Here is a 25,837-nt window from a genome sequence, read left to right as displayed (position 1 = left end):
AGTATTTTCCTTAAAAAAAAGGATTGTAGGCCTTCAGTGGTGTAGTCGAAGGCACTGATCCATATGGGGGCACCATATAAGAGTTGGGGGCTAGATTTCTCATTGAAAGCTCTTAGGGCCATAGGGACATATCGGTTCCCTTTCAGATTAAAAAAAAAACGGGCAATAGCCAAGGCACTAGTTCTTGCCACTGTTAGAGCGCACTTGCGATGGGTTGCCCAGCTCCCATTGTAGGAAAAATTAATCCCTAGATATTTGGTAGTTTTGACCTGTTCAATAGGGTTTCCCTGGACTGACCATAATTGTTGCTTCCAAGATTTAGAGAAAACTAAAATCTTTGTTTTCCCATAATCCAGGGATAACTCGTTATTGAGATAGGTCATAACTTGGTATAATAGACGCCTCAATCCAGTTTGGGAACATGACAGTAAGATGGCATCATCCGCATATAAAAGGATGGGAACGTGACGGTGAGCAACAGGGAACTTTTCAAGGCCTATTCTGCTTTCTGTTGTTGTTGATGATGATGGCGATTTGATTTGTGAATCACCCATCTCTGCTACTGCATAAGGTTCCTGCTGTCAGGAATAGAACCTCCACAGTCACTCTGGTTAATTTTACTGGACTCACAGAAATACACATGAAATTGCCATCTGCAGAATCAGATCGCTGATCCATTAAAATCAGTGTTGTCTGCTCAGATGGTCAGTAGGTTCTTTCCCATGATGACTGTTTGCAAGTGAATTTTGCTATTTTTATCCAGTAAAAATCTAGTTGCAAAGCACATTATCGTGTGCGGATGCATCCAGTGACTCTCCAGACAGCTTTCATGTTACCCATGACCTGTTCCTTAATTGGGGATGATGGGACTGAACCTGGGACCTTCTGTATGCCAAAGAGATGCTGTACCATTGAACCATGGCCCCTCTCCATGAAAGAAGTAGATGGGGTAGATAATAGGTTGTTAAAGCAGCCAAAGATCAAACTGAGCACAGCAAGAGCCACTAAGCCATGGTGACGACTGTATGACATCTGGTGTTTTGCTTACTGGATCTGTGGTTGACTGGCAACACACCCAGTCTGTATTCAGAGTACAGGTTTCTGATGGTGAAAACAGCCTAACCTCCCCTCCTTTCAGATTTTTCAAAGTCGGCATCTGAGCTGCCCACATTAAATTACTTCCTGATCTCTGTGAGTGGGGCTATCATTATGGTTTTGCTTAAAGCGAAACCAGAAAAAGGAAATGAAACAGAATGACCTTTAATGGTTTATGGGTGCTTGGATTCAGAATGGAGATAGAGAGGGAGAACACAACCACGAGAACTGTGAATTGGCTGAAGGTGAAGTGTTTCAGAATGCTGGATCTCTCTTAGGCTTGCACTTGCCCACCACCTAGGGTTGCTGGTCTCTATGTGGTGGCAGGAGATCTCCTGAGATTACAAATGATCTCCGGGTGACAGAGATCAGTTCACCTGGAGAAAGGTGGAAGGTGAACTTTATGGCATTATACCCCACTGAAGACTCCCTTCCCCAAACCCCACCCTCCTCAGGCTCCACCTCCAAAATCTCCAGGTATTTCATCACCCAGAGCTGACAACCCTACCACCACCAGGCAGGGGATCCCCCACTAATCCCTCTTTGCAGGGGGGGGGGGAGTCTGTCAGGCCAACAGTGTGATGTCACTTCCGGGGGAAGTGACACCAGTCCTTTCTAGGAATCCAGAAATTCCTAAAATAACTGACATCATATCTGAGTTTTCTTGGAACTGATGTCACACCATCACTGAGAGACACACCCCATATCTCTGTCCCTCTAGTCTCCTGCTAGTTGTGTGGCAGCCCAGATTCTTCCAGGAAGCAGATTTGTTGCCCTGCTGTAGAACTGCTTCATTGCATCCACTTATGGCATGCTTATCCTTTCATGGTGGCAAAATGGAACACCCTGATTGGTTGAAACTGTGCTGCATCAGCCTTTGGTCCATTTAACCATCAGTTGAGGTCTGTTGCATTCCATTGGCTGAGGGTGGGAGGAGGAGGGAAACAGCCACAGAAAGCCTTCCCCCAATTGCCTGAGGACTCCTGGGTCTTCCTGGTGAGTGTGTAAAAGGAAAAGAAGTGAGCAGAGCTCCTCTGTTTGTTTGGAGCTGCTATGCTTTCATTGTCCTGTTCGTCTTAAGAAGTTGGTGAAATACAGCAGATGGTTACATTCATCAGTTCCGGTGAGTAAATTGATCCAGTGAGATCACAAAAGAGAGAGAGAGAGAGTTCACTTTCATTTAGTGGAAGTGCAGTCAGCTGCTGGGGGACAAGGAAATGAAGACTGTATTGAGGGGAACGGCATTGTATTTTTATTTGGGGGGGATGGGAAAGCCTACTGGCTCCACCCGCAAGGTCCCCAGGTATTTTCTGAGTTGGACCTGGCAGCCCTACAGCCAGTGTGATGTGGCAGTTGGCACTTCAGAGCAGGGTCTGCCAGATCCAGCTTCTTGCTGTGGAAGCTGACTGAGTGATTTCAGACCAGTCACAGACTTTTCAGTTTAACCTGCATAACAGGGTTGTTGTGCAGATCAAAAGGGGGGAGAGGAGAATGATGTAAGTTGCTTTGGTCCCCATTGCAGAGAAAGATTGCACTTTTCCTAAGAGACTGCAGAGAGGAGGGAGGAGATGGAAAGCAATCTACTCCCATCTTTTTTGCCCCCCATTCCTTCATGATACCCCCCTTCTCTGATAACCTACCCCACATTTCCCCACTTTCTCCATTTCTTTTCCCAACAGCTGCCTTCTCAACATACCTTGCCTCCCTCTACCTTTCCCTTCCCTCCCCAGCCATGAAACTCACCCATAGCAAATTTCTAGTGCCCATTGTATTTCTCCCCACAATGGGCTTTATTACTAGTATATTTATAAACAGTGCCCAGATGTGTAAATCTAGAGTGCTTTCTCCTCCAAACACAACCAAAAGCACCATCCTAAGCAGAGTTACACTTTTCAAAGGGCGTTGGAGTCAACGGGCTTAGAAAGGTACAACTCTGCTTAGGATTGCTCTGCAGATGCCATAGCACTACGGTTGCCAGGACCTCTCGCAGCTCAGGGAAGCAGGGAATGTGCAGTGTTATTTTCATGCTCATGCTCTCCCCCCCTCCAAATTACCTAATCAGATTCCGCTTGAGTGGACATCCACTTTTCCCTTTTCCATGTGCAAGGTCATGGCTTTCCTTTCCATTTCTTTCTGAGCTTCCCCCTCCCCACCTATTCAGCAAGGCTTTTCTATTGCTGCCTTTGTCCATTTGATCCGCCCAGTCGTTCAACGGGGTGCAGAAATATTTCTCTTTGGCTCGTCCCATGCTTGAACACCCCCTCCCCAGTTGCTCTTCCCTGCCTGACTTTGTTTTGAGAAAGAATCTCTTCTCTGAACAAGCTTGCCAAATCCTCAGCATCTGGGACTGTCAATCAGTTCTTTCCTAATGGATGAAGGAATTCCTGGGTTACCAGTCTAAGAAGCCCTGAGATGCTTCCCATCTTTTGACTGCAAAACCAAGGCCATTCTCAATAGGAGAAAGACCCATCCAGAACCCCCACACAATGGCCCGGCCTCTCATCCCATCAGGCCTGACAGACTACTCTTTTGGAGGGGATTTGCCTTGCTTCATGATTGACATGGGGCAATGGCTTTGCCCTGCTCCTCTTGGCCCAAACAATGGCCAGCTTTCCCATGTTTTATGCAGAGGGCAGATCCACTTTCCCATCTGAGGGTTAATCCCTTTTGTCATTTTTCACCCACTCCTCCTCCCAGCCCCTTGGCTTTGTTTGACATTCAAGTAGTGCATGAGTCACCCTTCCCATCCACCACCAATAATGGGGTACTAATCTCACCCTGCTGAATGTCTGCTCGTGGGAAATGCTATTTAGAAGGTGCCAGAACCATGCTAAAGATGCGGCAAAGGGAAGGATGCCGTTGCCTTTGGAGTTTTTTCTATCAGCCCCCCAACAAATACCTTCGACCCTTTCCAGTCTGCTTTCCACCCTGGTAGCAGGACAGAGACAGAGCTGGTCACCCTTACAAATGACCTCTGGAGCCACCTCGATCGGGATGGGTGTTATTGTTAGATTTAATGGCGGTGTTCGACACAGTCGATTATGATCTCATGAGCCACTGCCTCACTGACATAGAGGTCCGGCCTCCGGGGGGACTGCCCTTCAATGGTTTTCCTCCTTTCTCTGTGAATGGGGACAGAGGATTGGACTCAGAAAGAGGGTGTCCCCACAACACTCACTTAAGTGTGGTGTGCTGTAGGGGGTGATCCTCTTGCCCTTGTTTAACATCAACAGGCGCCCCCTCGCCCAGTTGATCCAGGGGTTTGGGTTGGGGGATGTCACCAATGTCTGGGATGATACCCAACTCTATCTGTTATTGGATGGCTGCCTGAAACGAAATCCGCCCCAGAGAATTTAGCCAGGGTATTAGAGACCATTGCTGGTTGGTCGCAGCAGAGCCAGCTGAAACTTAATCCAACAAAGACAGTAGTCCTGTATCTGAGTCAGGGGGGCAGGGGTTGAGGCAAAGATGGGGTTGCCACCTGGGATGGTGCAGCACTTGGGCTGGCTCAGAAGGTGATCAGAAGGCCTTGGGGTGATCTGGAGGCCTAGGTTACCGCAGTTGCCAGGTCCGCCTTATTCTTTCTTTGGCAGAGCCAGCAATGAGCCCCCTACCTCTCTTTCCAGGAGCTGGCTACAGTGACCCATGCAATGGTCACTTCCAGGCAGGACTGGTGTGTCCCAGAAGGCCAGGTAGGCTGCCACCTAGGGCATCACCTAGCCACAGGGGCAGGTGGCGGGCCCCCCTCTCCATGTGTGCCCGGCCGCCCCCGGTGTCCGTTCCTTGCTGCTGATGTGCTCATCCTTGCTGTTGCCCACATCTGCTGCCTTGCCATCCATCCAGTGCTGCAGGTGGACAGCGGAGGCAGGGCTGAATGGGGGTAGCGGGTGTGCTCAGAACCTGCCCTCTTTTGCTGCAAAAGGCTTCTGAGCACCTCCAATGGCAGGCTCTGGCGGCTGCAGCTCAAGACGTGTCCACCATCGACAATTGCGTGACCCTGCCTGAGAAGATGGCTTCCACCAGCGTGCTTGTGGCCTTTTCCACCCAGAGCTGAGTGCTGTGTGGGGACTTGGCGGTGGAAGTAGGAGGCTGAGCTGGAGAGGACGGCCAGTGTCAGGGAGAAAGAGGAAATGGCCAAGCCACCTGAGGGACCTCTCCATGGCAATGGCGCTTGCTTGGGAAGGGCTTTCCTCTTTCCCTGCTCCCCCTCACCTCCTCTCTTCATTGTGCTGCTTATGGTCCCTTTTGGGGTGGCCAAAATGTGAGCAGAAGACACCAGAGCTGCAGGTAAGGAGCTGGGAGAAGGCCCAGAGTGCAACTCCTTTGCCTGCTGCTTCTCACCCACCACGCTCTGGCCAACGCGAAGGAGGGCTGGTGAAGGTGGCTGCAGCTATTCTCCTATGGACTGGCAGCTTTTCTTGACTGTTGCTTCTTAACAAAGAGGACCCTTAGTGTGCTAGGTGCTGCACAGAGCAGAGGAAGGCTGTGTGTCATGAAAGAGGGGGGGGCAACAATCCCCTTTAAGTTGAATTATAAAGGGAGAGGAGGAAACTTTTCTCATCCTTTAAGACCCACTTTAGAGGCTTTGTGCCAACCTTCCTTTCTATAAAGGTACATATAAAGGTGGACTAGCCGAGGGGCAGGGTTGCCAATGTATCTCTTGTCCCCCGACAAGCCTGATGCCGTGCCTTTAAGAGCAGCACGGCCCGGCTGCTGCAGGAGAGGAAAACGAACTCATCTCCTGCTCTCCAGAAGGGGAACCAGCTGCAGTGAGGTGTGCAGTCAAAGGTGCCGACACAGGGCTGGCCCTACCACTACGCAAACTAGGCCATTGCCTAGTGTCAGACATTGGAGAGTATTACTGTGTCATTATGCTGAATGTATTCTGTAACTTGTTCCTTGACATGACTAACTCCATTTTGAACCTCTATTACTAACTATGAAGCAGAAGACCTTGCATATCAAACGGTCTTAGAAATGTTACTAACCCATGCTGTGCATTCCTCTGCATAACACTAACAAAGCAATAGCTCTTTGAAGATAGCAAGCATCAAGGAGAGCCAGCAGGGCTCCTCCGTGAGAAAGGGAGCCGCAAGCGATAAGAAGTAGGGAAAGTGTTACTTGCAACATTAGTGTGAGAGAATGTAGGGTTGTTTATGAATGCTTTGATGTAAGGCCTTAAAACCCATGTATGTTTCAATGTTTGCTATCAGTTCCAACGACTGCCTATTCAGAACTTTGAGATACCAAATAAACGCTACTACTTTTGCAACGAAAGATGGTCCGTTTACTTTGAGCTCCAACGTCAGACACCTAGGGTGCCAGCCTTCTGGGGGTGTCAAATTGGGTGCCCCCACGTGATTCAGTGACATTATCAGTGTAAGGAGGGGGTGCCGGATGTTAGCCTCGCCTAGGGTGCCAGCCAGTCTAGGGCTGGCCCTGTGCTGATGACGATGGCTTGGTTTCAGTCTTGGCCACCCGTGTGCCACAGTGGCATGTTGGGTTCTGGCTTTGCCTGGGGGGGGGAGGAGGAAGGGTACAAGTGGCAGCAGGAAGTCAGGGGTGGGGGGCCCCAGTCTAGGGTGCCAAAAACCCTGACACTGGCTCTGCTTCCAGGCTTGATTGCTGTAACTTGCTTTTGACATCCCTGCCCCAATTCCCAACTTACTGAAGTACCCACTGACTCCACTTATGTGGCCTTAATAAGCTTCTTTTCTGTAACTGCTGTCACCTCTGGAATGTTTTTGTTTTAATGTTTTATATCTATTGTAATGAGTCTTTGACTCGGTTTTGTTGAAATATGCTCTGAGCCCATTTGGGGAAGGCAGAATAAAAATCTGGAAAACAAACAAAATCTGTAGTTTCTTTTACTAGCCAGCATGCCTGCCCCAAAAATATACCCACCTCCAACCTCAACTTTCCTTTTCTGCACTTCCAGCACTTGGTATCCATAGAAGTGGAGCCTTTCCACTGGTTGCCCGGCTACTGTGGAACACTCTTCTCCAAGGAACACATTTGGCCCCATCATTTATATCATCATCATCATCATCATCATCATCATCATCATCATCATCATCATCATCAGACAAGCCTTTATTGGCATGTACCATCATTTATATGTGAAATTGACACAAACGTTCTTCTTCTGTGAGGCCATGGGCAACAAATCCTGTATTGACTCTGTTGTCATTCTTTCAACTTTTCTTTTAATAATTTTGCTCCATTTAGAAGTATTAAACAGCTATGAAAATGGATATTGAACTTCACCGGTGGCTACATAGGAAAATTCCACCCTCGGTTAGCCACTGATGCTAATACAAGTTGAACATCCAATCTACACACGTAACAAAAATCAATTTTTATAGGACTATTTGGAAGCTAGTTTGTCATGCTAAGAAAGCCTATGTGAAAGGGAAACCATGCGTTTATTTTAAGTTGCATCAATTGTCCCCATACAAGATTGTGCACTTGCCCTTTTTGCACACTCAAGTGGCTCGTCTTTTTCAAAACTATACATCAAGGCATGCTTTGCCAAAAAAAAAAAAAAAAAAGACTGAGAGCTTCTCCCTTTCTATCACCATAAACACCAGGGACCGTAGATCCAGCCTGCACAGGGGAATCCAAACAATTGCTTGTACAGTTCAACAATAAGGTCTCAAATTTGCCCTTTTTGGGCAAACTTATTGAGAGGGCAGTGGCGATGCAGTTACAGACCTTCCTGGAGGATGCTTCCATCCTTGATCCCCTTCAGTCCGGCTTTCGCCCAAGCCATGGGACGGAGACGGTGTTGGTTGCCCTGGTAGATGACCTTCAACGGCATCTGGATCGGAGCGGCTCGGCGGTGCTGATGCTGTTGGACCTATCGGCAGCGTTTGATACGGTCGACCATCTGTTCCTGACCTGCCACCTTGCCGACGTGGGGATTCAGGGGTTGGCCTTACAATGGCTTTCCTCTTTCCTTGAAGGTCGGGGACAAAGGGTCGCGATTGGGGGTGAACTATCCCGGAGACACACGCTTGATAGCGGAGTGCCTCAGGGTGCGGTTCTCTCCCCGATGTTATTTAACATCTATATGTGTCCCCTTGCCCAGATTGCCCGAAGGTATGGGCTGGGTTGTCACCAGTATGCTGATGACACCCAGCTCTATCTGCTTATGGCCGGCCTGTGCCCCAGAAAATCTGGACCGGGCGTTACAGGCTGTGGCTGGGTGGCTCAGACTGAGTGGGCTGAGGCTAAATCCGGCAAAGACAGAGGTCCTTTGCTTGGGTCGTCGGGGTCCGGGAAGGGAAATCCCCCTGCCAGCTTTTGACGGTGCGCCGTTGATAGCGGCGTACAGGGTCAAAAGCCTGGGGGTACTATTGGAGCCTTCCTTAATGATGGAGGCTCAGATAGCAGCCACTGCCAAGTCCGCATTCTTTCATCTTAGGCGGGCAAGGCAGTTGGCCCCCTTCCTGGAGTGTGACGATCTAGCAACGGTGATCCATGCAACGGTCACCTCGAGGTTGGACTACTGCAATGCCCTCTACATGGGGCTGCCCTTGTGCCGAACCCGGAAGTTGCAGTTAGTGCAGAATGCCGCCGCCCGGTTGTTATTGGGGCTCCCAAGAAGGGAGCACATTCGGCCGGGGCTCCGGGTTCTGCACTGGCTGCCAATAATATACCGAGTTCGGTACAAGGTGCTGGTCATTACCTTTAAAGCCCTATATGGCCTAGGACCTGCCTACCTGAGGGACCATCTCTCCCCACATGTTCCCCAGAGAGTACTGAGATCGGGAACCCAAAATCTTCTCGTTGTCCCCAGGCCAAAGGAAGCCCACCTGAAATCTACCAGAGACAGGGCTTTCTCTGTAATGGCCCCTTCCTGGTAGAACCAGCTGTCGGAAGAGGTGAGGGCCCTGCGGGACCTTGCTCAATTCCGCAGGGCCTGCAAGACAGCCCTCTTCGGGCTGGCTTATAACTAACCGGCACTGGAAACTGAGTGTAGTTTTATTAGACTCTTATGTTTTTAATGTTTTAACTGTGTAAAATGTTTAAATTTAATATTTTTATGTTAGATTTTATGTGCTGTGAGCCGCCCTGAGCCACCTTGGTGGGAAGGGCGGGATATAAATCGTAAATAAACTAAACTAAGTCTCCCGGTATTGAGAGGTCAGGTTAGTTTTTTGCACCATTTGGGGGCAGCCTCTAGGCCAGTTTGGAATCTCAGTAACAAAAGCTTTCATTGCCTGAAGTTTGTTTTCTTTTTTAAATGGCAGCCTCAAAAGAATAGGCGCTTTGTTGATTTCCTAAGGGAAATCAAAGGCAGAGGCAAAGAGGTTACATGCACACAGCAAACACATTGATGAGATCCACATTAAGACATTCCAGTACACTAAAATGCACGAGGCAAAGGTTGGGGGAGACAGCAAGAGGAGGGCGCATTTAGTCTTAGCAGAATTAGAAAGCTTGTTCTTTAACCTAGAAAGATACAAAGCCGAACAACAGTGCATATGTGCATCATCTTAAAAGCCAGGATTTAGCCACTGGCATTTCAAGATTTATTTTCTGCCAAAGAGCTTGGAGAGCTACTCCCAGTCAAAAGTACTAAATGGACCAGTAGTCTAACTTCATATAAGGCAGCTTCATGTAGCATGTGAGCACATGGGACATTCGCCAGTTAACACTCAGACACACATGTTCCCTTGCCGCTCACTGTGAAATCGCTAGCAGCCTTGAAATGAATGAAAGTGGCATATAAATTTAAGAGTTGCAAAATCCGTTTCATTTTAAAGCACTAAAACGAGACTTCGGAGGGAGAATTTGAACATACATAGCTGTGGAAAATGAGAGGCTTTAACCCAGCGGTGTCATTTGTTATGAGGGCCGGATCTGACATGAGACCTTGTTGGGCCGGACTTAGCCATGTGTGTACCTATTTAAGATTAGGTAGCAGAGACAATTTTTTTTAAAGGACACAGACAAATACAATTAAACATCAACACTTGTTGGTCTAAAGGTGCTTTCTTTGTATTTCTGCACTGGGATCCAGGGAACTGGGCAAAGGAAGCTCTGGCTCTTTCCTTCCCTCCCCAGGAGATTAGGAGGAGCCTCAACAAAGGGAGAAAACTAAGGTTTTGCTCTGTAACTCCTGTGCAATAGAGCAAGCCGAGATGCAGAAGGAAGCAAGAGAGAGGGAGAAGGAGACAGAGAGGAGCCAGTTGCTGGGGGGCTTGAATCAGGCCCCCAGGCTGCGTGTTTGACATCCCTGCTTTAGCCCTTTTTCCTATTAGCTGTTATGTTCCAAACTGGCTTTCCCCACTCCTAGGGGAAAAGATGCACCACAGCCAGTAAGAAAAGATTGTCTGGGAATGTTATGTACCTACACATCTGTTTTTGAATCTAGTTTGGCTCTTAATTTTTTAAAAAAGGTGTAATTCTATTTAAGGACTGTGGCCCTTATTGCAGAACAATTGAAGTTCATAGAACACAACCCGAAGTTTCTGTATTTCACACTTCCTCCAACACATAACAGAGCAAAGATACCCCTTATTTAGGACTCCCAAGATGTTAAGTTTTGGAACTGGCAGGTACAGATGGAGAAGAGGATACATAAGGAAAACTACTAACACACTGCAGAGTAGTATTTTTGTGCACACACCGGCTACAAAAATAGCTTGCTCCTTCCACTGGTTGTGGCCCCACACCCTGGGATTCTACTTGCTATTCTGTATTAAAGAATGAAAACAAACTAACCCTTTGTCCTGGCAGACATACCTAGCATCCCTGCGGAAGACAGCACCATGGTGTAAGAATCTTTCCCGCCCACCCCCATTCCTGGGATCTTTGTCACTGAGGTCCAAACCATCAAGCTTCAAGGCTGGGAACTTTTGACATCCTGCTGCAAATTATTCTTCAGCCCAGGACAAATTATTCTTCAGCCCAGGACAACGAGGTAGAGAGGCAACTCCTCTAAAATACTTGCAAAATTGCCAAATTTTCATAAAACCAGCATGGCATAGTGGCTAGGAGCTCAGAGATCCAGGTCTGGATCTCTGCTTTGCCACAGAAGCTCACTAGGTGACCTTGGGTCAGTCACAGACTCAGGATAAAATGGAGGAGGGGGATAATACAATCAGAGTTGGAAAAGGTCTCCAGGGTCATCTAGTCCAACCCCCCACAATGCAGGAAATTCACAAATACCTTCCCCCACCCCCGCACACACACACTCACCCAGCGACACTTGCTCCATGCCCAGAATGATGTAAGCTTCTTGGAGCCCCCATGGGGGAAGAAAAGAAGAAGATATGGGATTTATATCCCGCCCTCCACTCCGAAGAGTCTCAGAGCGGCTCACAATCTCCTTTACCTTCCTCCCCCACAACAGACACCCTGTGAGGTGGGTGGGGCTGGAGAGGGCTCTCACAGCAGCTGCCCTTTCAAGGACAACCTCTGCCAGAGCTCTGGCTGACCCAAGACCATCCCAGCAGGTGCAAATGGAGGAGTGGGGAATCAAACCCGGTTCTCCCAGATAAGAGTCCGCGCACTTCACCACTACACAAAACTGGCTCTCATAGGAAGTAAATAAAATAATTTCCAGTTCTTCTACAGACATACACATACAACATGGGTGTCATTTTTGCATTTTAATTATAACTGTATTAATAGTTCCAATCATCTTGCTGTACAGTCATATACAAATAGGGGGAAAAAAACATTTGTATTTACAACAAAATTAAGTTATTTTAATTAGGCTCTTTCTATATATACACACCCACATAAAAAACAGCAAAACACAGGATACTTTTACATCAGTCATGTCTGATTTACAAAACCAGTATGAGGTTCAGTATGGCAGGGTCATGTCCATAGTGTAATATACACTAAGCAGCACCATATGGGTCAGTCCACAGTACAAATAATAATAACAACAATAATAATAAAAAGTTAATGGTACCACAGAGACCTGCACCGCACTCAGTGCTAATGGTATCAGGTGGATTAGTGGGGCTGGCAAGGAGTGGCAACCACCCCCAGAACTCTTATCACTCAAAAGACTCATGTCATGTGCAAACTAAAATCTGCTTGACGTCAGTGCTTATTTCATTCAAGAGGTACCCTTTACCACAGCACTGAATACTGTCCTGCATTGTACACACATAACGACCCAGTGTTCAGTGAAAAATCCCATATGTAGGCACAACATAGACCAGTGTTTGGCTGTTTCTCCAGAACATTCTGGAAGAATATTGTAGAGCACTCCCTTCTATGGGAGTAAGTCAGCATCACTCCTGTGCGACAAAGGCTGCATCCGTCCCTTCCTGCCTGAAGGTCCCCCAGTGTGTAAACAAGTGAATTTAAGGAAAGCCAGGGTCAAACAATGCTGGCTAGCTCTGTGGAGTCCGACTCAGAGCTGCTGTTACTGCTCTCTTCCTCTCTGGGGAAACAAAGGAATTGAGAATAAAGTCAAGATTAAAACAAACAAAAAAATCACACTCAAAACATACAGTAAGGCATACAACGAACAGTGCCATAAAGTACAGCCCTTGTCTCTTTGTTGAACAATTCCATAAGAACATAAGAGAAGCCATGTCGAATTGGGCCAATGACCCATCAAGTCCAACACTCTGTGTCACATAAGAGAAGCCATGTTGGATCAGGCCAATGGCCCATCCAGTCCAACACTCTGTGTCACAGAAGAACATAAGAGAAGCCATGCTGGATCAGGCCAATGGCCCATCCAGTCCAACACTCTGCGTCACATAAGAACATAAGAGAAGCCCTGTGAGATCAGGCCAATGGCCCATCCAGTCCAACACTCTGTGTCTCATAAGAACATAAGAGACGCCATGTTGGATCAGGCCAATGGCCCATCCAGTCCAACACTCTGTATCACAGTGGTCAAAACCCAGGTGCCCTCAGGAGGTTCACCAGCAGGGCCAGAACTCCAGAAGCATTCCTACTGTTGCCCTCCAAGCACCCCGAATACAGAGCATCACTGCCTCAGACTTCATGTTCCATCTATACACTGGGGCTAATAGCCACTGACGGACCTCTGCTCCATGTTTATTCAAGTCCCCTCTTGAAGCTATTAATGCCGGTAGTCACAACCACTTTTTGTAGCAGTGCTTAAAAAAGGTAGTCCCCTGTGCAAGCTGTTTCTGACTCTGGAATGATGTTTCTGACTCTGGAATGATGTCGCGTCATGATGTTGTCATGGCAGACTTTTTTTTTTAACAGGGTGGTTTGCCCCTGCCTTCCCCAGTCATCTACACTTTACCCCCAGCAGAGTTTGGACTGTAGTACTGCAGCTTACCATTCTGCACCACGGGGCTCATTTTTTAAAGCTTTTTTTTCATTGGATGCTACAAGTTCTTTTATTATGAAAAATGGATTAAAAGAACTTCTTTCTCTGCCTTTTCTATCCCATGCATAATTGTGCAAACCTCTGTCACGTTACACAGTTGCTATTTCTCCAAGCTAAAAAGCCATAACGTCTTTAACCTATCCATAGGGAAGGTGTTTCATCCCCTTAATCGTTTTAATTGCTCTTTTTGGCACCTTTTCCAATGCTATGATCTTTTTTTGAGGTGCCGTGACCAGAACTGTACACATTTCATTTTACTACAGCCCATTTCACACTGGAAAAATGCCCTTCTGATCACATGCCACTTTTGAGCTGGCGAGGCAACCTTGCCCAACTTCTGTCTCATCACAGAGGCTTCTGAGATGACATCATTTCCCTCGTGATGGAATGGTCCCTTGCCAGGTAAGTCACTCTGAAATCTTCCCACATCAGCTTCTCCTTGTCAGATAAGGAGTTCAGGGACCTACTGCTTATGTGCCAGGTACTCAGCTCTTTCAAGATTCTTTTGAAAAGGATCCTAAAATGATGTTTCCCAAGGAAGGCCAGCAGCACACATCTATGTCCAGGAGAGTGGACAAGGCAATGATGTCAGGGAACTTTTATAATTATTAGGAACTTAATTTGATGTGCATCTTAGTGCATTCATTTGAATTTTGCCTGTGGACTTGGGACAAAGATAGTTATTCCCTATTTGAACATTGTCACACAATATTACAGGCAGGCCACACACAACAGCTAAGTATTTGCATGGGGATTATCATTTCTTCTTTAAAACACTGCTAAGATGAATTGGTTACTTGTCTGTAGATGCAGTTTCAGTATTATTAGCAGATATAGCTATTTCCACAGCTGATGTTTAGGGGTTGTGTGTTGTTCTGGTAGATTTGCATTTCTTAATGTCTATTCTTGACAATAGAAAAAGTTGGACAGCCACCCAAAATCCAAAAACAGAACCCATGTAACATCTATCTTTTTAATTTTGCTAACCTCCAGCCAGATGAAGAGCTCTGATGAGCTCAAAAACTTGAAGTCTTTTGTGTACATTTGGTTGATCCTCTTAAAGGTATGACATGGATTTCACTCTTGACAGTAACACTTAAATGCGGTGGGGTTCATTTTTATTTACTAGCATGAGACTTGACACCTTTGCATTACATGTGTAACTTCCATGATACTTGCATGCTGCTTGGTATTTGTTGTAGGTACAGATGGAGTATGAAAAAAGCACCACAGGTCAAAATAGGAAAGTACAGAAATGCATGTGCTAACTTAGATAGGATTACTCAGCATTTTATATTTAGCCTCCCTACATTTTTTCCATTGCTGCATCAGAGACACTCAACACCCATTTGGCAACGTGTCATCAGATGCCAGCTGTATTTTCAGCAATAAAACGTGTCATGATGAGCAAGACTTCAGAAGCACCACCTGTCCTTGCAGGATCTGAACCCCCTACCAGACAGAGGAACCTTAAAAACAGAACACTTTTTTTGAGGTGGGGGAGGTTAGCTATGCTGCTGTCATGGTTACAAAGAAGCTTTAATACCAGCTGCCTGTTTTAGAACACAGCAGTGGGAGAAACCAGAACCCCAACCTCCACGCGACTGGATTCAAAGCGAGTCCGGTGGCACCTTGCGAGACTTTACAATGGCTAATGAACTGTCATAACAAGTCAGGACTCAGCAAGCAGGACAAAGAATGGATCATTTTATGGAGGCCTGTAATTGCTTTTCATTTGCAAGGAAACCCTCAACTTTGAGAAAAACCAAAACAAATGCAAGGCAACATATTTATTTTATTTGCTGTCAAGTTGCAACTGACCTATTGGAACCATGTAGGGTTTTCAAGGCAAGAGACATTCAGAGGCGGTTTGCCATTGCCTGCTTCTGCGTAGTGACCATGAAGTTCTTTGGTGGTCTCCCACATAAATACTGAGCGGGGCAACCTTGCTTGGCTTCTGAATAGCCTGGGCTATTCAGGATGTTTATCCTGATATAATTACAATGTGTTGCTTCAATAATGATATGAAGAAGCAATGTATTGGGGTGGGCGGGGAATGGATATTAACACTAGCCACAGGGGTTTTTTCCTATTGTTAAACAAAAACTTTTTTTAAAAAGGAAACATACGAACACAACTGATCTCATATCCTTAACACTGGGCAAAGAATTATAGCTCCTTTGCTAGTCACCGGTCTCTTGATGCCCTTTCTGTATCCAGTCTGTGCAACTAGGACAGGGCAGTGCATTTCACAAAAGGCGCAGAGCAACACAGAACTTGTGTTGATGGGTTGAACATATGAAACTGCCTTATACTGAATCAGACCTTTGGTCCATCAAGGTCAGTATTGTCTTCTCAGACTGGCAGCGGCTCTCCAGGGTCTCAAACTGAGGTTTTTCACGCCTATTTGCCTGGACCCTTTTTTGGAGATGCCAGGGATTGAACCTGGGACCTTCTGCTTCCCAAGCAGATGCTCTACCACTGAGCCACCGTCCCTCCCCTATTTGAACTAAATACTCTATTGCATGCAAACCATCTGAACCAAATACTCTATTGCATGCAAACCATCACTCCTTTACCTTCCTGTGGATTGGTAACTCATAGAACATGAGGCCCAGACAGGAGCCTCACTCAGAAAGCTGCCTTCCCCTGCTGTTCTATAGCATTATACTTTCCACTCCCTCTCTGGTTGCAAGTAAAGAATTCACCTTAAGTCCTGCAGGGCCTTCTTATTTTTCCTTCGTCTCTCCTCATCAATGGGGTACAACTTGAAGAGAAGAAGGCCAAGAATGATCAAAGCCAAAGGGGCAGCTGAGACGAGCAGCTTCAGGGTCAAATTCACCCTCTCTGGCTGGCTGCAACCCCGAGTTTTGTATCCAGCAAAGCTGTGACAGCAAGAAATATTCAGTTAGTTCTGGAGCACCTGAAAATAATACACACACACACACCACTTTACCCGAAACTGACCTTCACTTTTTCTTTTTCCTGGCTATCGTTCTATCACACGCAACAAGCCACTCTAAGGTAAGCAGCCAGCTTTCAACTAGATCAAGAAATCAAAGCTCATTCTGAAATGTTACTTCTTAGCCAAAGGTAATTTATCACAAAAGGCAGCCTCACTGGCTCCTTGTCAAAAGAAACACTGAGCTATGAAAATCAGTAACGGTGGCTTTGCATATTCCATGCCACACAAATCTGTGCTTCCAATAAAATATCAACATTGTCTCTTTTTCCTTGTGAGCTCTCTCCCCCCATCCCCTTTCTAAATATAATTTGTTTTTGCAAGGACCTGGGCAGTGGGAGCCAGGAGACTTGAAGCAAAAAGCTGCATAGTTTGCAGGCTACATCTAGAATTGAATGCCATGATAGCTAAATGAAGCTCCTGAGTCAGGAGAATTCAAGACTCAACTGTGATCTGAACATACTTCTGTTAGGGCCTAAGCACAACATTTCACAACAGGACCAGTAATCTAACTTACAGGTCAAGACCCACAGGTGGATTGTGGAGTCCCTTCTTTGGGGTCATGACATCCTGTACAGCTGCCATTTTCTGAATGATTTCTGGTGAGGACAAGGGCACTACGTCTCCTGTATCATTACATACATGCACATACATAACCAGCACCATTCCTTGGTTGTGCAGAAAACTCAACACAGGCAGGTTCAGATGCCCCCCCCAACCCCCCCCCCCCCTCTTGTGTCTTTTCTTCCCCGGGTCTGGCCTGCCCTTACCACTTGGTGCTTGCAATGTTTCATGTACGCTTGCATCATTACAGCCTCCCCCCACTGATTAGGTCACAACTCTAACCCCTCCTCTTCCTGTCACATGATTGTCATGTGCTTGCAGCTCAATGGGTCCCATGCTTCCATTTATGTATTAAAGATGGCTCCCAGGCCTGGAAAGGTTGAAGACAACTACCACAGACCTCACTAACTCTCATGCATCTAATAGAGACCACCACTACTTGGCTACTCCTTTGGAAACTGTTTCTCCATTGCTGTAAAACCACCAAGCAAATCTTTTTTGAAATAACAAGTTTAATTAATTTTTTTCTACATACTACACACAGTAAGGGAAAGGGGTTGTGGGATACACGATAGGACAAGAGCATTGTAAGTTCTACATATAATTATCTTTTCTCTTAAAATCACCACTATTAAGTCTTAAACATATCATTATTAATTTTGCATACATTTCCAATATTTAGTAAAACATCTATATCTCAAGTTCTAATATTTCTTCTGGACCTCAAACATATGCCAATCCCCGGCACCGAGACTGTAGCACCACTGTATTGTTTTAGCTTATTCTTAAAATTAATTTATATTTTGTATTTATATTGTTGATTGATTTTATCTGTTATTGTCGTACCACGATACTGTATCATGCTCGGTAAGCCGCCCTGAGCCTGCCTCGGCGGGGAGGGCGGGGTATAAATAAAAACTTATTATTATTATTTTTTCTAACAATATATGTTTTATTTCTGTTACAGACTTTATATTATAAAATCTAGGCATACTGGTCTTTAAAAATAATTCAATAATAAAGTATTACTTCTTTAAGTCTAATAAATCATTCTTATTTTGATCTTATTGATTCAATGTATTTCTCACTTTAAACTATTTACTAAATATCTTCATCAAGCTACGCACATTCTAAAAATCGCCCCAGAAATATCTCAAAAATATGTCCCCCCCCCCAATAAATCTATTACATACCTATCTCCCAACAGATTTAAACTTCTTCCATATTTAATATTTGTACCTCTTATCACCAAGATTTCAATTCAACATTTACTTATTAACCCTACAATTTTAATCTGATCCTAGACCACCAAGCAAATCTTTGTGGTACCTTAAAGACTAGCAGATTGGTGGTTCAATAAATCTGCCAGGTTTCAGGGTGCTACAAGACACTCTTCTACTATCTTCCAAGAGAAGATGCTAACAGTACTTTCCACACACCAAGAGTAGCCAGATGGCTTATTTCAAAATTGCTATAAAATGCCAATAACCGGCACAGAGAAAGAGGGACTTACTCTAAACTGAGGGTGGAGATCCCAAGAGACACTCCGGAAGCAAACTTGGTGAAGAAGACATAAAAGGAGAAGAAAATTGCTTCATGCCCAGCGGAATCTGGGTGCTGAAGCTTGAAGTCATCTACAACATCTGGCAACATGGACCTGTGCAAAGATGAAGGACTTCATTAGTCTTCCAAATTATAGGTGGGTGAAACATGATCACTGGCTGGGAGAAATGTTAGTCATCTAAATCTCTTTGGAGTGGGTGTAAAGAAAGCAAAATACACCAGGCAACTCTGAACTACATGTATAAGATTCGGTGTAAACATTTTCACACAAGAACATAACATCGACCCTGTTGGATTGGATACACAGCCCATATAGTCTAGCACCTCATTTCCCACAGAGATCTACCACTTCCAAACATAGAAACCATTGATGGACTCATGAACTGGCTTTGAAAGCCCTTGAAAATTAGCAGATGTCACTGTATCTTGCGGCTGCAAGTTAACTCTGTGTTGTGTGAAGAATTAAAGAGAAACTTTTTAAAAAGGATCCTCATTGATCCATTTAGCTCGGAATTATCTTCTAAGAGTCCAGGACCCGAAGCAGAGAAAGGTCTTCCCCCTCATTCTTTACCAGAGATCCTTTTGGAAGTATCAAAGGATTAACCCTGGAACTTTTCCACGCAGAACACAAATGCTCCCATTGAGCCGTGGCCCTTACATAGAATCATAAGAGTTGGAAGGGACCTCCAGAGTCATCTAGTCCAACCACCTGTACAATGCAGGAAATTCACAAACAGCTCCCTCCCCCACACCCAGTTACACCAACTCCATGGCCAGAAGAAGGGTTTAAAAAAAACCCTCCAGGATCCCTGGCCAAACTGGCCTGGAGAAAATTGCTTCCTGACCCCAAAGTGGCAATCAGCATTTTCCTGGGTGTGTAAGAAAGGGCCACAAGAATTAAGCACTGATGCACCCCTCCCTCCCCCTCATGATCTGCATAAGTTCACAGAATCAGCATTGCTGGCAGATGGCCATTTAGCCTCTGTTTGAAAACCTCCAAAAAAAGGAGCGCCCACCACCTCCTAAGGAACTCTGTTCTACTGAGGAACTGCTTTGTCAGAAAGTTTTTCCTAATGCTTAGCTCAAAAACTCCTGATGTAATTTCAGCGCATGGGTTCTGGTCCAACAGAAAACAACTCTGCACCATCCTCTATATGACAGCCCTTCCAGTACTTGAAGATGGTGATCATATCACCTCTCACTCCTCTCCTCTCCAGGTTAAGCATACCCAGCTTCTTCAACCTTTCCTCATAGGACTCAGACTCTAAACCCCACACCATCTTTGTTGCCCTCCTTTGGACACATTCCAGATTGTTTGTATCCTTTTTAAATTGTGGTGCCCAAAACAGAACACAATAATCTAGGTGAGGTCTAACCAGAACAGAGTAAAGTGATACCATCACTTTGCATGATCTGGATATGATACTTCTGTTGATACAGCCCTGAATTGCATTTGCCTTTTTAGCTACCACATCACACTGCTGACTCATGTTCAGTGTATGGTCTACTAAGACCCCTAGATCCTTTTCACACATACTACTGCTGAGACAAGTCACTCCCATCCTATAAGTATGCATTTGATTTTTCCTACCTAAATGCAGAACTTTATATTCATCCACATTAAAATTGTTTCATCCCAGTTGTCCAGCCTGTCAAGATCATCCTGTATCCTAACTCTACCATATTTTATCAAAGATTTCAGGTTTTCACGGCTGGTAACATCATTAGGGTTTGTAGAATCTTTCGGGCTCAAGTGCCGTGTTCTACTGGAGAAAGTTTTCTTTCCAGACGTTTCGTTCTCAGCTGCGGAGAACATCCTCAGTGGCGTTGCAGCCGGAGCAGTCGCTCTGACCTTCTTGGCTGGGTCAGACCTTGGCTGACCTTCTTGGCTGCTGTGCACTGAGTGGGGCCAGGGCTGCTGGAGAGCTGCTATTTATAGGCTGCCTATAAATAGCAGCTCTCCAGCAGCCCTCGCCTCACTCAATGCACAGCAGCCAAGAAGGTCAGAGCGACTGCTCCGGCTGCAACGCCACTGAGGATGTTCTCCGCAGCTGAGAACGAAACGTCTGGAAGGAAAACTTTCTCCAGTAGAACATGGCACTTGAGCCCGAAAGATTCTACAAATTCTACCATATTTGTTACCCCTCTCAATTTAGTACCATCTGCATTCCTTCTATTCCCTTATCCAAATAATTTATAAAGATCAGAACAAAACAGATCCCAGGACAAATCCTTGAGACATTCTTCTTGTCATTCCTCTTCTAGAGGATGAGGAACCATTAACAAACACTCTTTGGGTGTGATCTGTCAACCAGTTACAGACCCACCTAACAGTAATAGGATTCAAAACACATTTTACCAACTTGTCTATAAGAATATTATGCAGAATCCTATGTGGAATATTATGTGAAGCCTTGCTGAAATCAATATGTCTGCAGCATTTCCCTGAACCCTCAAGGTAGTGACTTTCTCATAAAAAGATATAAGCTTAATTTGACATGACTTGTTCTTGAGAAACCCCTGCTGGCTCTTAAGTCATCACAGCCATCCTTCTAAATGCTCAAGGACTGACTGTTTGATTATTTCTTTCTAAAACTTTTCCAGGTACAGACATCAAGCTGATAGGTCGGTAGTTACCTGGGTCCTCCTCCTTCTCCTCCTTGGAGATGACAGAGTTTAGAATTCCTCCATAAGAGTATTAAGTGTCTAGAGAAGCCTACTACCTGTTTTCAGCACCGAAAGCAGGGCTCTGTAATCAATTTAACTACACTTACCATGGCAAAAGGAAGGCGGCAGCTACACTGATCCCAGCTGCGACAGCCACAATGTAGGTTACAACAAGGTTACTGTTCAGAAGCACAACCAAGATGAGGAATGGTGTGGCTGACTGCAGAACAAGAGAGAGATAATTATTATTACTTTATTGTACCTCCTAGGCAGCATACATGGGGCTCCCATTTTTTTCCTAACAATGGCAAGTAAGAGACCCACAGGCCGGATTCAAACATCATGCTTCTTAATTAGGGTCTCCAACTCTGGTTTGGGAAATTCTTCTGGGGGCAGAGCCTGGGCAGAAGAGGGACTTCAGTAAGGTAGAACGCCATAAAGCAGCCATTTTCTCCAGGGAAACTGATCTGCCATCTGCAGATCAACTGTAATTCCAAAAGTTCTCCAGCTCCCACCTGGAGGTTGGCAACACTACTCCCAATGACCAAACCATACCTTGGATTACCCCACATGATCATCTCTCCTCTAACATCACAGGTTCATACAGGCCTGGCTCCTCTCTGAACAGCATCATGCCTGACTGAAGCTACGACTTCTGCTTTTACCATTAAGTGATTTTTATACCAGAGAGTGAAGCCAGAAAGAGAAGCTTCAGCACTGAGCCACAGTGACAGCTAAACAAAGGAAGGACAAATTTTCAAGGGTGGGTGAGGGAAGAATGTGTGAGAACAGGAGGGGTTCACTGATTTGCCATTCAAACATGACACTCCTAAACCAGGCCAGTGACTTCCCGAAGGCCATTTATTACCTAGGGACTTCCAGGCTCATGTCCAAACAGTTTAGACACATTGGGTCAATATATTATAACCTTGGTAATTTCTAAAAGTCCTTTTAGTTGTTGAAGTCTTAAGCTTATTTATTTTATTTATTTGATGGACTTATATCCCGCCCTTCTCACCGAAGTGTCTCAGCTGCATTTCAACATGTATATGCCATCTGAAATACGTGATCTATTCTGTTTTTTGTTCTGTGGGACGGAAGATAGCCTAATTTAACTAAATGGGGGGGGGGCAGATTTAACCAATCCCATCACAGTCCTTTTATTCATTGAGGAGGATGGCAAGCCTAGGAAGGCAGGAGTGAAAGGGCCACACCTGAGCCCAGCAGTGTCCTGTCAGCCAGCCACAGAAAAGCAACAGCAGCAAGGAACAGACAGGAACAAGGCTAATGCTGCACTGCCAATGAGACTCATAACAACTGCAGAAAATACTCTCAAAAAAGCCTATTAGGCTCATTCATTCATAGCTTCATGCTGTTCAACTCTTGCTCTTAGTAGCTTTGCCAAGGCCTACCCCAGCTTATTTAGAAGCTGCCCAACAGGCCATCAAAGCTGGTATTTTCACATTGTTTTTGGCCTGGCAGCACCAAGCAAGCCATTTCAGACCCCCTCTGCCCATTACAGCTCCTTGTAATGCTTGGCCCTAGTTCCGTAAGCCCTCTTTAAGCCATCTCCTCCCCTCCAGATTGCATTTACTCACCGAGATTCCAATATAGACCGCTGTTTTCTTTCCAAAACGAGTGAGAAACCATTGCCAGAAGGGGATGGTCAGTGTGGCAGAGAGCTACAAGACAGCAGAAAGGAGGAGAGGATGAGAAGAGCCCATTATTACACGCATCAGGCAAATGGCAATCTCTGCAGCAACCCTTCTGGTGGAACAGCAGGGCAACCTGCCATATTGCCTATGTGAAACCAGACTCTTCTGTCTTCACACAAGTTAATCTGGAGCAGCAGCTGCCAGTCCTCAGTCCCAGTCGTGCACGCATCAAAGGATTGTCAGAAATGCTTTATTTTCACAGCAACCCTAACCAGGAATCAAAGCGTGCACAGCCACCGTGCATTATTATTTGATCCTATAATGGCAAGGTCAGAGACCAGCTGTGAACCACTGACTGTTCAGACTACAGGCTGCCTGGTCACCAATTCCTACACTAGCTTCCATACTCAGCATCCATGCATTATCCTCTGTGAAGACCAGCACCGACTTCCTGAAATATTCCCGGCTGGCAACTCCTCCAGCTCTATCATGCTCAAAGGACTGTACTTGGTATTCCTCACTACCTCTTTTACCTTGAATGCCCTCCCAGGGAGAGGTCCCTCCCCAGCTTTCAAATCCCTCTTTAAGACCCAGCATCTTTGGTTTCACCCCTCAGTTCCATTTCCTTCTGAAGTCCAAAAGCTGGGCCACACTCATTTCTCTTTCCCTCCTTCTTCTCTGTTGTGACCATTACCACATGAGGTTTATATCACGTGTGTGGAGGGAGGAACTTTTTCCACTTATGAAAAAGGACCAAACATACCATCAGCTATACATAATACTCGTGAGGCAATTTGATATATTTTTAGCTTAACTTGGAAATCTTCTCCTTCCATTATTTTCTTCCCAGCCAACCCAGTGTCTCTTCCTCAGAGAAACTGAAACCTTGAGAAGCAATTGCCAGTGTTGTAACTTCAAAACTAAGCATGAATTTCTCCGCTATGACTTCGCAAGCCTCAAGTCCCCACCCCATCCCTCCGGAGTAGCAGTCTGAACCACACCTATTTTTAAAGCAAGCCAGGAATCTGCTTCAGTCATGTCAAAATTCTTCCCTCCATTCCCACCCATCTAGAATGGAGGGAGAGGAGCCCTGTGTTATGTGCCAGGAGACTGGAAGGAGATCCAGTTCCACAGTGAAGACAGAAACTGGGAGCAGTTTCCTCCACTATCCACTAGAACATATTTCACAGTCCTTACAGAACACACAAAAAGGCAATGGCCAGTACCAGCAGCCTGGACTCTTGCCCGGGAAAATCTGAATAGACTACAGAGCCAAGCTCAGACCCTCTCCCACCCTCCCCTGAGCTCCAGCCCATTATAAGCAGCAGAGACACAGCCAAAGCAAAGCGTTGTTTGAGCTTTTCTGATTGATTTCCTTTAGAGCAAAGATGCCAAGAACTGAACCTGGGAGATTTCTGCATGGAATGCGCGTGCCCCAGTCCCTTGCCGATTATGATAATAAGATATCAACAATTTCACCTTTATGCAGGCTTTGCAAATCACACATGGCTATTTTTAACTCCTGTTTCAGTTCAGAAGACTTGCACATCTCTTGGAACAACTTCCATGTGCAATGTATGTCAACCACTTTTTTGCAAGATATCCAGTTACAGAAGACCTCTTTTAATAAATCATCCCCCAAGTTCAAAATTATGCAGCAGTAGCCACCTCCAGATGCCTTATAGATTGAGCTGGTATCCACATTACAGCAAATCAGGTGGTAGACAGGTTTGGACCCCAACATGACTGGTTGTGGGAGGGATGCATAATATTGCAAGTTCTTGCACATAAATAAAATGTACCCATATATGGTAAACTATCTCATCAGGAAAAATGCTACTTTTCCTTGGATAATCTAGTTTTCTAAATGCTGGAAAGCCCCTAGTTCTACCATACAATGGTCTTAAAATCTGCAATCCCTCCCCAAATTGCAACCTGAAACAGTATACAGATCCACAACTCTAAGTTCTCATTCTGCCACATGGCAGATAGAGGCCACAGCTTTCAAGCTAGCCTCTTCTTGATGCCCAGCTAGCAAACTAAGACTGAAGTTTTGAGGAAGGTGGCAGTCAAAGCTAGAGAAATGGGTAGAAAGCAGAAAGTCAATTCACTTCCCTTCAAATAACCATTCCTATTCCCAAACGGAAAGAGCATACACAAGCCCCTGTGGAGGAATAATGGAAACAAGGCAGCAGATTGTTTGGAATGATGGCTAGTTGAACTCCTGTAGGATGGGTGTGGGTGGGGAGGTACTTGTGATGACAAGAGACCCTGCAATACCTGAACAATGCACTCCATGGCCTTTGTGTGTGGCACCCTTGAGGCCAACTGGCATGTGTGCAGGCAGTACAGTGAAGGTTGATTTTACATTCCCATACAGAAGGATTTAAAATTGCCGTTGCCAAATTACTGTGTGTGTGGTCTCCAACCGCACAGGTCTCTCATGTTAATTTGGCTCAATCAGGAGATCCATCTGTTTCCCTTCCTCTGTCAAAGCAGGTTAGGATTGCACATTTCCAGCAAAGTGATGGGTCTCAAAGCAGATTTGGCATGTCTTGAGAGTATTTAGGCTACAAGATTTTATCTTTTATGCTGCATGGGACTCTGAGGAAGAAAGGAACCCAAATTTGGAATTTTTAAACTTGAGCACATTCTGGACTGCGCTCACCTTGAAGCTGCTTCAATAGAGAAATTTATGCAGAAGGCTAAGCTAACCTCAGGTGATCATCTTCACTCTTTGGTAGCTCAGCTGAGCTCCTCCCAAGTAGTAATGATAATTTTACCACACATGGCAAAGTATGCAACCCTCCCCAAGAATTATGGGAGCATGAGGGAACACACAGCTTATTTACTTCATTTATAGCCAGACACTCTAGCCACAACACCGAGCATCAAGGTAATAGCAGGCCTTCCAAAGACCATGGAACATGCCACAGTTGACTCACAAGTGGGAATGAATTAACAGACTCGCAGGCTTTCTTCTCTTAA

The 25,837-nt window shown here is 45.6% G+C and overlaps 1 protein-coding gene across 1 annotated transcript in view; it reads right to left on the bottom strand.

Moving 5' to 3' along the window:
• Positions 1-11,702: 11,702 nt before the first annotated feature.
• MFSD2A (MFSD2 lysolipid transporter A, lysophospholipid) overlaps positions 11,703-25,837 on the bottom strand; it is a 46,711-nt gene continuing 32,576 nt past the window's right edge. Inside the window, exons 10-14 of the mRNA XM_060258353.1 lie at positions 22,793-22,876; positions 21,302-21,414; positions 18,478-18,621; positions 16,147-16,323; positions 11,703-12,508 (exon numbers count right to left, since the gene is read on the bottom strand). Coding sequence (XP_060114336.1) covers positions 12,445-12,508; positions 16,147-16,323; positions 18,478-18,621; positions 21,302-21,414; positions 22,793-22,876 — 582 coding nt within the window. The 3' untranslated portion in view covers positions 11,703-12,444. The remainder of the gene's footprint in view (positions 12,509-16,146; positions 16,324-18,477; positions 18,622-21,301; positions 21,415-22,792; positions 22,877-25,837) is intronic.

Source organism: Heteronotia binoei, chromosome 17, assembly GCF_032191835.1.
Source record: "Heteronotia binoei isolate CCM8104 ecotype False Entrance Well chromosome 17, APGP_CSIRO_Hbin_v1, whole genome shotgun sequence".
Taxonomy (NCBI): domain Eukaryota; kingdom Metazoa; phylum Chordata; class Lepidosauria; order Squamata; family Gekkonidae; genus Heteronotia; species Heteronotia binoei.
Note: the sequence above shows the minus strand (reverse complement) of the source record. Positions and strands in the feature narration are given on the sequence as shown.